The sequence below is a fragment of the Apis dorsata genome, unplaced genomic scaffold, assembly GCF_000469605.1.
Source record: "Apis dorsata unplaced genomic scaffold, Apis dorsata 1.3 scaffold_429, whole genome shotgun sequence".
NCBI lineage: Eukaryota > Metazoa > Arthropoda > Insecta > Hymenoptera > Apidae > Apis > Apis dorsata.
The window spans coordinates 40071-54114 of NW_006263682.1; the positions used below are offsets into that span (position 1 = coordinate 40071).

A 14044-nucleotide genomic window follows, 5' to 3' on the forward strand; every position below is an offset into this window, starting at 1 on the left:
TAGGAATTTTTTGTTTGCCACATAGAAAATTCTATGTCGGATTTTTCTATGGGGATTCGAACTCGCGACCGTCGGTTTCGCAACCAGTAAGGATTACCATTACGCTACCGACGTTACACGAAACTCGTTCTTATTTCAGGTTATTGCGATGTCCCTGTGACACAGCTTGTAGGATCGCGTATAGTGTATGTTTATTAATCTCTACGTTCTATTATGAAATAAAAAATTTGATAAAACTTATTTTAAATTTATCAGAGATGCGATTTAAAATTTCTAAAAATTTTTATTTTTACAAAACGTATTCTTAGTAACTTGAATATATTCGTGTGAATATATTTCACAAACACTTTTGAATAACCGAATATACATTTTTATTTCCAAGAGAAACTAAAAAAAATACTGAAACATCTCGAAGTGATAATAATATGAAAATGTAATAAATGATGATGTTTGCCTACTTATACAGCGCAAATATATCTGAAAGGATTAATTAATTCTAGGTCAAAAAGAAAAAAAATATGTGTAATATATGCTAAATGTAAATTGAATTTTTATTCACGAAGATTAATGAATATTCAATAATAACAGAATCATTTAATAATACCGTTCTTCGATATATTTTATCGTTTAAGTTTATTTAAATACAAAATTTCATCGAAATACACGAACGGAATTGGCTGTGAAATATCGTCTCATTCGCTTTCACGATCCTCAAAAACCAGTTCATTCCTCGTTACCGCTATTATCATTCCTTGGCAACTAACCTACCATCAGCGTGCAATACGTTATTATACAACATATCATTGTATAAAGAATTATACTGCGAGGATAGTAAACAGCCGCGATCGTTCATCATTTTAATACCTTTCTAATCGATATACATATTTTGTAATTTTCTATCGACCGTATTTTCCTTCCCTTCTTTCTTTCTTTCTATTTACAAACGAATCGATCGAAGCGAGACCAAGTTCTTACTCTCTTTTACTCCGAAAAGCGAATAAATATTATATCTAAAATTGTTGTTTCTCGCGAAACTAAATTTAAAAAAAAAAAAAAAAAGGAAAAAGCGAACGAACGGAAAAATTCTTTAACTATTTTTGATAAAGCCTAAACTTTGTTAAAAACCTGAGCATGATTTACTAAAGTTTAAATCAGTGTTTCAAAACTTTATTTAAATGCACGTTATAAATTTTCGTTGTAACGAGGAACGATATGGTCTCTCCTATGATATCAATCAAACCCGATGACTCACAAGCATCGTTCCAACGTGCGATGCATTACTAATACATCCCGAGGCTAACGAGAAACGAGGCTAAAATCTAAACTATGCAGTCGTGCCATAACTTCTGTTCCTCGAAACAAAATGCTTCTATTATATAAATCATACAAATTGATGTACAAACAAAACACGACTTTAAAATAACGTTAAACTATACGAATGAAATATAAAAAAAAGAACTACGATACCGCAATTTATGCACGAAATGTTTATGAAATGACTCGACAAAGCCTTTCTGAAGTTGAAAGAAAAAAATTTATGTTTCGTTCATCCGATATACATACAATGGAGTCATAGTATCGAAGTCAATTCGACACTTCTTTAAATATCAATTTTTCCTATACAAAACTTTAAACTTTAGTCAAAGATAAAATTGAACTGCTATGAATAGCAGGAAGAAAATTTACGAGATACGCAGAATCGCGAGGCTTTTTTTACATAGGGGATGGCTAGGAAAAAGGAAAATCAGGAGGAAGAAAAAGGGAAGAGAGGATCTTATCGTTGCGACGGTTATGCAACTGCGCCGTGGAATTAACAGGTTCGACACGCAACGATGCACCTGTATAGCGATTTTCGTGACGTACCGGTGATTTGGCGTGTTTAGCAAACGACTTGACGAGTCATTAAACAGAGAACACTGGCAATTAATTATCACGTTTGCGTAATCGCCGCTCGACGCCGGTGGAGGTGTGGTTGCGCAACTATCGCTCATTCTGTTCTCTCCTCTCGTCTCCTCTCGTGACCGGTGATCCCTCTTCTCTTCACCCCTTTCAACCCGATCTCGGGGCCCTGCTGACCCACCGCCCTCGCCTCCTCCACTTCCTTCCATGCACCGTCCCAGAACCCACACAGAGAGAGAGGAGAGAGTCTAATCGTTCGTGCCGGTAACCTTAATTTTTCTTCGCCGTGTATCCCGTGCGCCACACGCCTGACCTCTTTTGTTTTTCGTTCGATCGATCTTCATTGATTCGAACGACAAAGCCACTTTTCCTACGACCCATAACGGCCCTCGTTTGTATTACAAATGAGCGAGCGATTCCTCGCTCGATAATAGCCAGGCCGTGCATCAACACGCGAGAATGCGGTAGAATATGATTCTATTAAAAGAAACGGCAAGTTGTTCACCAATGGGGAAAGAAGATTAAATTTCGCAATGGCGAATCCATGATGCGTTTTAGAGAGGTGTACGTGGAACGTACGTGGTCGGTGCATCGATTTTAAAATAACGCGGCAACCGTTGGCATAGTAAGTGAGAGGAAGATATACGAGGAGATGTGAGAATGAACACGACACGTATTTTAGGTATATTAAATGATACGTGAGAATATACTGCAACAGTGAATGGCGCATATCGTAAGTATTTTTATTAACCCATTAAGTTGTGTTATGTTAATGTAACGTGACAGTTCATTACCAATTATCTCTTTTCTTTTTTTTTTTTTTTTCCTTTATTCGGCCAGTTTAATCTTAAATTACGAAGAACAATGCGAACCGATAATAGTAAAATCGGAAGAAAATAAATGGAATTTTTTGAAAATTTGTATATTTTTAAAAATTTCAATTCATAACCAAATTTTATTCTTCTTTTTTATTTTTTTATCGATTTATTTTGCACGAAATAAATGAAATGCTGTCACGAATTTAATTATATAATTTCAATTCCATTAATCTGGCAATTATAGACGATATAAAATTTATTTGAAAATTAATAAAAAATAATATTCCAAATATGACGTTTCGTTAAGAAGCTTTTGCGTAATATCAATTAGAATTACTATTTTCAAAAATTACTTCAACGTCAATGTAAAAAATAACGAATTTAAATATTAAATTTAATAGATCAGATTGCAATTAACGACCAATTAATGGTCGAACAATTCAACGTGCAGAATAAACAATGCCCAATCGAAGCGCTTACATTTCCATTTACACGTACTTAATCAGATATCGAAAACGTCCACGTGGTTAATGACTTGTTTATAATACTATTACATAACCGCTCTTCGAGATTATTTACCGATGCATCGATACTTCCGATCGATAATGAACATTAAACCCTCTGCGAAATTCCACCCGTATTGTCATCAAGTATCGGGAAAATCGTAAAAGTAATAATATAATAAACACATAATTATTGGTTGGCCAAAGTTGATAAATATATTATACCCTAATCAGATTCGAGATCACAGAATGGAAACCGCGCAAGGGATTATCCTTTACCCAAGCACAATTACAAATTTCATGGTGGCACTTAACACTATGCAAAGTAAGTATTCTAATGAATATTCAAAGTGTCCCAGCAGGAATAATCGCAATGCCAAGTATCTATGCTGAATCTTGCAGATTGTGTCGTAACAGCGCTAATTTAAATAGATTTACATTAAAAACAAACATGCCAAAACATTCATCTAAACGGGACAAATATTAACACGCTGTGGAATTTCAAAGTATTTCTCGGTCGATCATTTGAATGAAATTATAATTGCTAAAATTCGAATAATCGCGAATGCCGCGAGTGAATATTTCATTGCCGTTAATTTCCCATCGCTTGGCGATAATTCGTCTCGCTCGTGTATATCTTAAATTTTAAATCGGAAATCTTCATTGTCGGGAAGCTACGATTCGAAAATCGCTAAGAATTCGGCCTTCTACTTTCTTTCCACTCAGATCGAAGAAACTTTCCAAGTCCAAGCGTCTCTCGTGGATTTCGACACGAGTAGTAGAACTGTGTGGTGGACATCGGGTGGACGAAAAAGGAAGAAATAAGAGAGCGGACGAGAAGAAGGAACATCAAAGCTGAAGCCACAGTTGATACCGAGGGGACAATGGTGGCGCTCACGAGAGAAGGAGAAATGGTTAGGGGGGCGAAGAGCAGCTAGGAGGTTATGCAGGAGAGAGAGAGAGCGAAAAGAAACAACAGGGCTGTGGATATTATAAATCAAGAAGAGGTCCGTAAAGGGAACGTCGGTGGCGAAGGCGAAAGAAGAGCGAAGAAGAAACTTACGAGGGAAAACGAGAGGGGATGGTAGCGAGGGGGGGTATAAGGGATAAGAAGGGGGAGGGGAAGAATGGTCGTACATCACCGCCGGTATTTACGACGTACCATCGTAAATCAATGATCGCACGAACAGCGCGGTTCAACGAAATTCCTTTTCCCTTCCTATATATGCCCCCTTCCCACCCTTCCTTCCGACCATTCCTCCGCTTCCTGTACACGAGCCGATGTGAGAATCTGTCCTGCCATACATCGCCTTGGACAGAGGATGGTGAAGCTTAAGAATCTTTGAAGGAATCTTTGCCCCACGGCAAAGATATATCGACGATTTATCCGCCAAGACAAAAACTATTTGTCTTCGCTAGCTGAATTTTCGAACGTAAGATGAATTCATCGTTTTCGTATCGCGCAATTTATGCGGCTACTCCGACGTCACCTTCGATCTCCGCTTATGATCCTTTTTCTCTTTATCTCTCTTTTAAATCTAAAATGTAAAATGTCGTATTGATCTCTTCCTTATTTCGCGAGACTTCAAATTTCAATGAGTGAACAGCACAGAGATATCGTGATTCATATATGTGCGAGAGAGAAGTGTTTCACGAATTGGCCAATGTTATCCGACACTAGATCTCTCTAGCATTCGTCAACAATTAAAGTAAGGGGAAAAAAGAAGGGAGTTCGAGCGAAGTGGAAGAAGAAGAATAGGATAATTATCCATTTAGTTATGTTTGGGCAATCGTTTCGACCGCAACAACCTCCATAATCCCGAGTAGGACAATCTTGTAACGACAAAATAAAAAAATATTCTTAAAAACCGTGTTTCTCTTGTCTCGGTAATTCAATACCAGTTAAATCACCGGCAATGCAGATAACACCGAGTTTGCCTCGAGCCCACGGTACCGGGAAGTAGTGGGGATAGCTTGTGGCCATATATCCGGACATGAGATAGCGAGGTCGTAAAATCACTCAATCGTAAAGTAATGATGTATCGAATGTCAGAAATAACTTTTTGACACATCTACGTTCAGATAAGAGTTTGAAAGTTCGGGAACTTGAAAGAGAATGGGTTGCGCAGCCTCGAGTGTGTGTATCTCGCCTCCCGTACTCCAATTCGTTCCAAGAAAAAAACGGCAAGAAAAGGAGGAAAAGAATACGAATATAAATCAGAAGACCGTGTGTCCAGCTTCTTTTCCTGTCGAAAAAGAGGATGGGCCAGTGGGCTAGGGTCATTCAGCGTTGAAAGGAACGAAGCATTGTTTGTCGGGGCCCTTTAAACGTCATTTAAACCGTGACTGTTGCCAGCCCAGGAAGGATCGTTTTAACAAGGTTTGGGACAGAGCAGGTCAGATCGCTTCTTTACCTTATAGCGATTATGCCACGAGGCGATGCCCTTTGCGCCCGCAACCATCTCGAGGAATCAACTTTTCTCATTTTACACAAAGGGATGGTCTCGTCACAGCTGATCGCGGATGATCCCTGTAAAATCACGTTGCGCGATTGTCGAATCCCCCCACTCGGCAACTCATCCACCTCAGGGAACGATGAATCTCCGCTGCCATCTCGACTCCCTCGAAAGATACGATTTTACGTCTATTTAGGGCCAACGTGAGCTGCCGTTCGAATATTTTTAATATACAATTATATTATTTATGATTATGCAGTTTTCTTTTTCAAAAAAGAGGAAAGTATTTTAAAAATATATTTTATCAACGCGTAATACACCAAACCATGTAAAAAATTTAATTTATCTACGCGGTACTCGGAGAATTTAATCCGTGCAATTTTTACACGCTCCGCGCAAACGGAACAAATGTCCCCTTAAAAAACGAAAAAGGTGGAAAATAGACAAGGGGAAGGCAAAGGAAGACGGTGGAGGATGCGTAGCATCTTGGCGGGGACAGCCGTAAAAAAGGCGCGGTGGAAAAGATGAAAGTGACCCTCGAACGGACTTTGAAAAGAGCCATAAAAGTACAATGAGGGGTTAGAAGGAAGACGCCTTCGCTTTCAGCGCGGTGAAATGACGAAGGGAAAGGGGGCGTTCAACGGAGGAGAGGCTTGGCTCCCAGAAAATTCGTGTTTTTTACTCGAACGTTGGGAAAGATTACAAAGAACGGAAAGAGGACAAAACCTTTTTAAGATCTACGAGAGAAGAGGCGAAGTGTCTCCACGCTTAGATGATGATGAAACTCGTTCGCGCTGGTTACGACCCCTACACGCTTTATCATATTCGAACGAATTTCGTAAAGTCATTTTTTGAATTTCCCCCTTCGTCACAATTTTCACGATGCGTATAACCGCGCACGTGAAACGAGGGTTATCCCTCACGTGGTAGTGTCTCCGGGTTTTTATCTTAATTTACCAGTCGTTTCGCTAATCTTATTTGCTCGAGCTGGACGCAGTTTAATTCCATTAGCGAAATTAAAGTTCTAGCAAAGAGTATTTAACTGCGGATCGATGCTACTAACCCGCAAACCATTAAGATAAACCCCGGTGAACTCGATTCTGAATAACGCGGATAGGAGAGAAATTTTTTCGTTACGCGATCATCGCTTTTATTCCTCTCCAAAAAAAAAAACGCGAAATCATTTTCGTTTATATTTGATAATGTGGCATAATAAAACGAAAATAACGCAACATAAAACGTATAGTTTTTGAAATTTTTGAAATTGAAAAATGTTACGCAATGTAACGAAATTAAAAAAGTGAGGTTATGATACAATCCAATTAGAATGGTTAGAATCTAAGATAAAGCAAGACTGACCTGATATAAATGATGACGCCGTTGGTGCATATCCTTTTCCATCCACGTGGTACCGTAATCGCTTGTTGCTGTTGCTGTTGCTGCGTAACCACCGCACTACCGTTCATTGTCAGCACTACATTTTGTTGAACGACGTTGTTATTGTTCGAATTGTTGATGCGCGAAAGCGGCGGTTGACGCGCAGCCTGCTGCGCGCACGAACCGCCGCCGTTAACCGACGCGGCAGACAAACCATCGTGTGCTGATTGACTTTGACTTTCGGGACTGCTCAGGCTACTATACGTCGACGATTCACCGGTATCAGATCGGACAGAGTCACAGCTAGTCGCACCACTACCACCACTACCGATAACGACAACACTACCGCCACCACTGACAACACCGACATTCGAACCGGACGAAGAGAGCGACGAGCCGGTTTGGTTATCGAAACCGTCCTGTTGCCGGCTTTTCTCCTCCATATTGATGCTACGTTGTTCGACACTGTCGCCTTGAAAAACACTCGCGGACGCTTGAGACGGTTCGTTTCGTACGTACGCGACACAGGCGTCGTCGCTTAAAACACCGACGCAACCCTCCCCGGGATTCCCTTGCGTGATCTGACTACCGCTACCGTTGTAACCGTCGGTCAATCTCGCTCCTGATGGATAAACGTCACCGTGAATCCTCGTTGGAAATAATTTGTTGGGTAGCATTTCGCCGACGTTCACCCTACAGATCGGCTCCACGTTGCTCGTTGCTAGGTTATCGGTATTAGTCGAATCGTTTTCCAATGGATTTCGATTTTCCGGATTTTTGCCGTCGCACGCCGCCGCTACACACGTCATCGTGGTGGTCGTGGACGTGCCGGTCGTTTGAACCAGATTCGTCGTCTGTCTGTACAATAAACCGTTGTTGGAGACGATCGATCCATAATCTTCTTCGTCTTCGGTGTTACCGGTGGATATGGATCGTGCCGATCGGCTCGACTCTCCATCGGTGGACGCATATTCGAGCGGTTTTAACCGGCAACAATTGTTAACCGTGGTTGCAACGGTGCCGTTGTTATCGTTGCAGTAAATGGCGGTTTTGGCGGGAAACGTCGCCGCCGCCGTCGCCACCTGCGGCGGCAGAATGCCGGCGTACGTTGCCTGCTGTGGAGACTGATAGCCGACTGCGGTAGCAGCAGCAGCAGCGGCGGCGGCATTCTGACCGACCGCCGTCGCGTACGCAAAATTCTCCCCCGAAACGTAGACTAGAACGCTATTTTGTTGAATCCCCTGTGCGTGTTGAGGATGTTCTTGTTGCTGTTGTTGTTGTTGTTGTTGTTGTTGATTATGGTGGTGATGTTGATGCTGATGTCCGTGAGTCGGGAGAGCAGGGTGTGTGGACGGCTGCTCAGGCTTGCCGGCCATGGTCCAGGTCCAGCAGCGCTGCAAGTAACCCCGACACGGACATCACTGGAACGCAGGTAGCACGCCTACGTGGAGATACCTCCAGGTTTTGCGGCATCCTCCCATAAACGGAAATGATCACGCGTCTACCACTACCGAAATCCACCGCTTTCTATCGGTCGTTCCTCTTGGCCACGTACGCTCATCGATCATTCGAATCTCACACCTGCCATACACGATCTTGTTATTCGACATCCTTGGCTTGACCGTACACCGCATACCAGATGGACAGTTCACCGATCGTTCTCTCTTTGCTTAATTTCTCGATAAATTTTTAAATCGCGAACACGCTCACAAACACTTTCTTCGTAGATGATCACAGATTATAACAACGGTGCCAAGATTTTGAAATTAGAGAGTATCCGTCGGACGAAAGACACGCGCTATTCACCGGTCAATGCCCGTCTAACCTCTCTCTTGTGATTGGTATACTCTACCATCATATTAGTTTCGTTGATTGTTCGTAATTTTAATGTATCGGAAATCACGGTAAAATTATCGGTATTATTTTTCGATGATTATGTATCATAAAAAACAATATGATAGATCATAGATGATTGAACAATATTTTCCATTTGATCGATATATTTTCGTGAAAAATAATTCGTTTCGAAAATGAAAACGTTATTTTACTTTTTTTATATTCATATGGACTAAGAGATTTCTTCTATGAGAAAACATTTAAAAATTGGATAATTACTTATAGTAAATCGTATATTCTTAAATAAATTCTATGACATTTGGAGCAAAAAAAATAAAAACAGAATAATTCTTTTAAAATTTCCATTCCCAATACCCGTTTGACGTACAGTAAATAATAACATTGTTTATTAGAAAATTACGCGTCTGTTGTCATTTACAAGGTTGATTTACAAAGCGACGATTCATTCATTTGTCTCGTTTACCGATTCAGTCGCGTTCAAACAACACAATGGGGCCAAGCATTCAACTAACCTAGACTCTTGAACACGCTGTTATACGTAACGCGGTATAGTAGGTTACGTTGGAAAACTGCGTTTAAAGTAGGAAATTTTAACGAATGTTGTAGATCAACAAACAACATTCAAGTCAACTTTGGTGAAAATAGTACTACGTTTACAAATGAGAAAAATTTAATTTTGTCAGATAAATAGTTAAGATCGTTGTGTCATTGCCATGGTCCTGTCGCTTTATTCGTGGTCGCAGTTCTAATTACTCCGTTTCACATAGATGCACTTTTCGATTAATGAATAGCACTCAATTATGTCATTATAAGCCACTGTCACTAAAAAAAATACGCTATTTTGAATCTTCGTTCACACACTATAGAAGAAAGCCATTTTCTTCGACACTGAATACGTAAAGGTTAATCGTGACCGAGCCACGGCTCGCTCGATCGGTAATGGCGCGAATACACTCTCGGTATAAAAAACACTTTATATTGCCGTAACAATTCACGTTAAATCGCACGGACGGACGTACGTCGTGTTATGACGCTGTGTCATCGTCACAGCAGCAGTAGCACCACCACCACCACCACCACTGCCTCCACCACCACCACTAGTACTACCACCACTACCACCGGTCGCGGTTACGAACTCGGGTTAAGTTAACTAACCCTCTTCTCGACTCGAACACCTGCGCGGGCCGCGCTCATCGTTTTCACCGAACCTCACTTCTTGATCGCGTGGAAACGTACGCTTATTATATTCTGACTAACACAGTTTCCTCGCTTTCTCGCACTGATCCCTCGTCGTTTACTTCGTAATCACTTCCTTTCGTAAAACACTTCTTCGACATAAACTATTGAGCGAAACTCCATTCTGCAGATCCTATGCGTACGCTGTTTTCGCGTAACTGATATTGGAAAAATATGGCTCCCTCCGCATACCCAGAAACCTTTGCGGCATCTCGACGGCTGGCTTTCGGGCACTCGTATACGCACGTTACAAAAACATCGACCCTCGCTGCGATTATATCGCCATCGTTAGGCTATTCTACGTAACTCAAAGGCACGTTAACATTGTTACTTCCCACGAATGCCACCATTTAATATACTCGCATGCGTATACCGTTTAAATTTATATAAGTGTATAACAAGTCTTTCACATATATCTCTCAATAAAAATTATTGAAATATTGTATATTATTCGATTATTTTCACAAATGTATTGATAATTATTAAGTAAAATTTAAGAATCTAAAAAAACAAATTTGTTAAATAATATGTATAAAGAAAATTGAAGCGTAACATGCATGAGGGATCAAAGGTCAAATTTTATAACAACTTTTTTTTTGACATACTTGACATTATACGTTTTCCAATTTATTTGAGACGATTCAGAAATATTCTAATCAATCACCAATTTATCTATGTATAATAAATAAGATTATAATACGCGTCTATTTAAATTCGCTATAGTATTTGCGGACGAGTACATGACCTTGTATACAGTAAATTACGTGAATGTGAAGGCGTGTTTAATTTAATGCAGGCGATCATTAAATTGGACATTTGTTCACGCGCATTATTCAACTTCAGAGTATATGAAACATTATAATGATTAAGAGAGTAGTCTCTTTACATTATTAGATACATTTTTAGAAATAAATTTACTTTGATTCCAGTATTATGATTATATAAATACTGGAATATCTTTTCTTTATTACAACAATGAATACGCGCAATAGTCCTGTTTTACACATTGATACCACACTTTTTTCTTGATTATTATATGTTTCATAAACAAAATATTTTTCTTGGTATCATTATATGCCAATATGAGATTATAAACAAATTAAACACTACCTACATGTAATGAAATAATTGAAAAAAAGAAATAAATAATTTTGAAATTTTATAACCAAAATTATAGACATATATATTTATAATAGAATATTCACCAATATATTTGGTACTATTTTTATAATCTCGTCGTTACTAATACAGACATCGAGTTAAATTCTGAAAGTTGGTATTATAATCAAATACTAATAATTTAAAGAATTTTAGGGAATACGAATACAGGTAAGGTACTAATTTGACTGTCTAACTTTATTTCTAGCATTTAGTATGCGCGTATCGATCAGTATCGAAAATCGTTAAATAGAAAGAAATTCACAAATAGCAGAAAATAATCAGAATGTTCAGCGTTACATGATATAGTTGATTATGTTCACTATTAACGATACACGATGTTGCATTAGATGTTGAGTCAGCTTTCCTTATCATTTTTCTTAATGATAAGTACATCTTTTTAAATACTTCTCTACAGCAAGCAATGAACTAATTTGTAATCAGTTTACCAGTTTTCACCAGAATTTATAATTTAATTTAGAAGTGATAATAAATGTACCATCAACAGCATTAAAGGTTTCCTATACAATTCAATATTTATGAATGATCTTTATATTAATATCATTAGTGATTCTGTAGTCGTAGCTTTCACAGTCGTGCACATATCTAAACATTTTTCTCAGATTCTTTTCATCTGTCTTGAAAAACTTTGTTATATGTCCGCATTTTTTCATTCTTCTGTTAATAACATATGGTTCAGAATCAAGCGAATGGGACAAAAGTTTAAAATGAAAGAATGATCATATTTATTGTGAGACTGATGTAATTGAATTAATTTGTGGCACATTGGACACCTGAAGAACCTCTTTCGTCTTCCTCATACGCTTCTCGTTGTTCTCTTCGCCTTACTTCTTGTTCTGGATCCAAATCCATAAGAGAACAGTCTTCCGCTCCTTCTGGAATTATAACTTCTTCTCTTGGTGGTAGGCATTGTTCAAGTGTTGGAATGACGGAAGGGTCCATAGATTTCGGGAAATTCACTACAAATTGAATTATAAGTCTGCCATGTGTGAAAGGATCTTTATAAATTGGCATTCCTTCATTTAGAATGCACTTTAAGTCTCCGTGCTTTACAACAGTTCCAGGATATGAAGTTATTACTAAATCTCTTCCATCTAAAGTGCGAATAACTTTCTGGAATCCACATAGAGCTTCTACAAGTTCTAATTGCATTCTCATAATTAAATCATGACGCGAACGTCTAAAAAAAAAAAAAAAAAATTATAATATAATAAGAAATACAATCAATATAACAAAATATAACAAAACGATTAAACATAACAATTACATAATTACTTACTTGAAAACTTCGTGTTCTTTCTCTTCAAGAAGAATAACAATATCTCCTGGCTCATAATCTGGTTCTTGATCACCTTCTCCAGCAAAGACGATCTTCTGATTATGTACCATACCTGGATCAACATGAACTTCCAGAATTTTTCTATCTCTAATAGTTTTTCTACCACCGCATTGTTTACAACGATCACGTGGATTTATGCGATCCCCTTGACCTTTGCAGTCTACACATATAGTTTGCAAATGTTGCAACATTCCAGGACCCAATTGTTGTATTTGAACTTGCATGCCAGAACCATGACATGTTGAACATTGTTCCACAGAACCTTTCTTTCCACCGATACCTAATGTAAAGAATTTTAGTATATTTATAACATATTATATAATTTTCTGTTCATGAAAAAATTGTGTGTGTGTATATATATATGAATACATAATATATACCTTCGCATTTATCACAAATAACATTTTTCTGTAATGCTAATTTACGGACAGTTCCCTTGTACAATTCCTCCAATGATACAGATAATTGATGTATAACATCTTGTCCTCTGTGTTCTCTCCTGCGACCACTTCTTCCTCCTAAACCTCCACCAAAGAACATATCAAATATATCACGTGGTGAAGAAAATACATTGCCACCTGCTCCTCCTTCTTTTAAAGCTTGTTCTCCACCTTGATCATAAATTCGTTTTTTTTCAGGATTTGACAAAACTTCATATGCTTGTGAAATTTGTTTAAACTATAATAAGAAAATAAGATATAATAGATAAATATAAATTATAATATTTAAGATATTTAATATGTATTAAGATTAAAATACCAACTTTTTCTCCTTCATTAGGATTCTTATCAGGATGATATTTCAGTGCAAGTTTTCTGTAAGCTTTCTTTAAATCTTCTTGTGTGCATCCAGGTTTTACACCCAACACATCATAAAATGTAGTTTCTTTTACCATTTTTACTGATTTATTTTCTTCTAATGATGTTCAATTATTACAGTAGTATTTTTCCTGCTAAAGATCAAATAAAATAAAAAAATTATATATTTTAAATTATTAATTTAAAATATTATTTATTTTAATCTAATATTTTTTATGAAATAACAACTCATTAAATAAGGAAACAATAAACAATAATTAATTATTCTTTACAATATTCATATATAATTTTAAATCAATAAAATTAAATAAAAAATTCTACTTATATTAATAAATGTACATAATTGCATACATTTTATTTAATGTTTAATAATATTTTTTTTATAAACAAATTATAATGTACATAATCATAATAAATGTATTTTACCAGAAAATAATATAAAAATTGTATATTTATTAAAATAAATTTTACAACTTATATAAATATAATTTAATAAAATATAATAATAGATAAACATATTTAATATTTTAAACAAACATGTTATAAATGAATAATATTATAA

At 37.4% G+C, this 14044-nt stretch overlaps 2 protein-coding genes across 3 annotated transcripts in view; both read right to left on the minus strand.

The window, feature by feature from the left end:
* LOC102680808 (transcription factor kayak, isoforms A/B/F-like) overlaps nt 1-10596 on the minus strand; it is a 39895-nt gene extending 29299 nt beyond the window's left edge. The window contains exon 1 of the mRNA XM_031512417.1: nt 7036-10596. Within this exon, the coding sequence (XP_031368277.1) occupies nt 7036-8429 (1394 nt within the window). The 5' untranslated portion in view covers nt 8430-10596. The remainder of the gene's footprint in view (nt 1-7035) is intronic.
* An 885-nt stretch (nt 10597-11481) lies between these two features.
* Nucleotides 11482-14044, minus strand: part of LOC102681295 (dnaJ homolog subfamily A member 1) — a 4314-nt gene continuing 1751 nt past the window's right edge. Inside the window, exons 2-5 of one of the 2 annotated variants that reach the window (XM_006619608.2) lie at nt 13428-13616; nt 13045-13342; nt 12605-12944; nt 11482-12505 (exon numbers count right to left, since the gene is read on the minus strand). In XM_006619608.2, the coding sequence (XP_006619671.1) occupies nt 12076-12505; nt 12605-12944; nt 13045-13342; nt 13428-13559 (1200 nt within the window). In that variant the 5' untranslated portion in view covers nt 13560-13616 and the 3' untranslated portion in view covers nt 11482-12075. The remainder of the gene's footprint in view (nt 12506-12604; nt 12945-13044; nt 13343-13427; nt 13617-14044) is intronic. The other variant, XM_006619607.2, reaches the window with a different exon arrangement.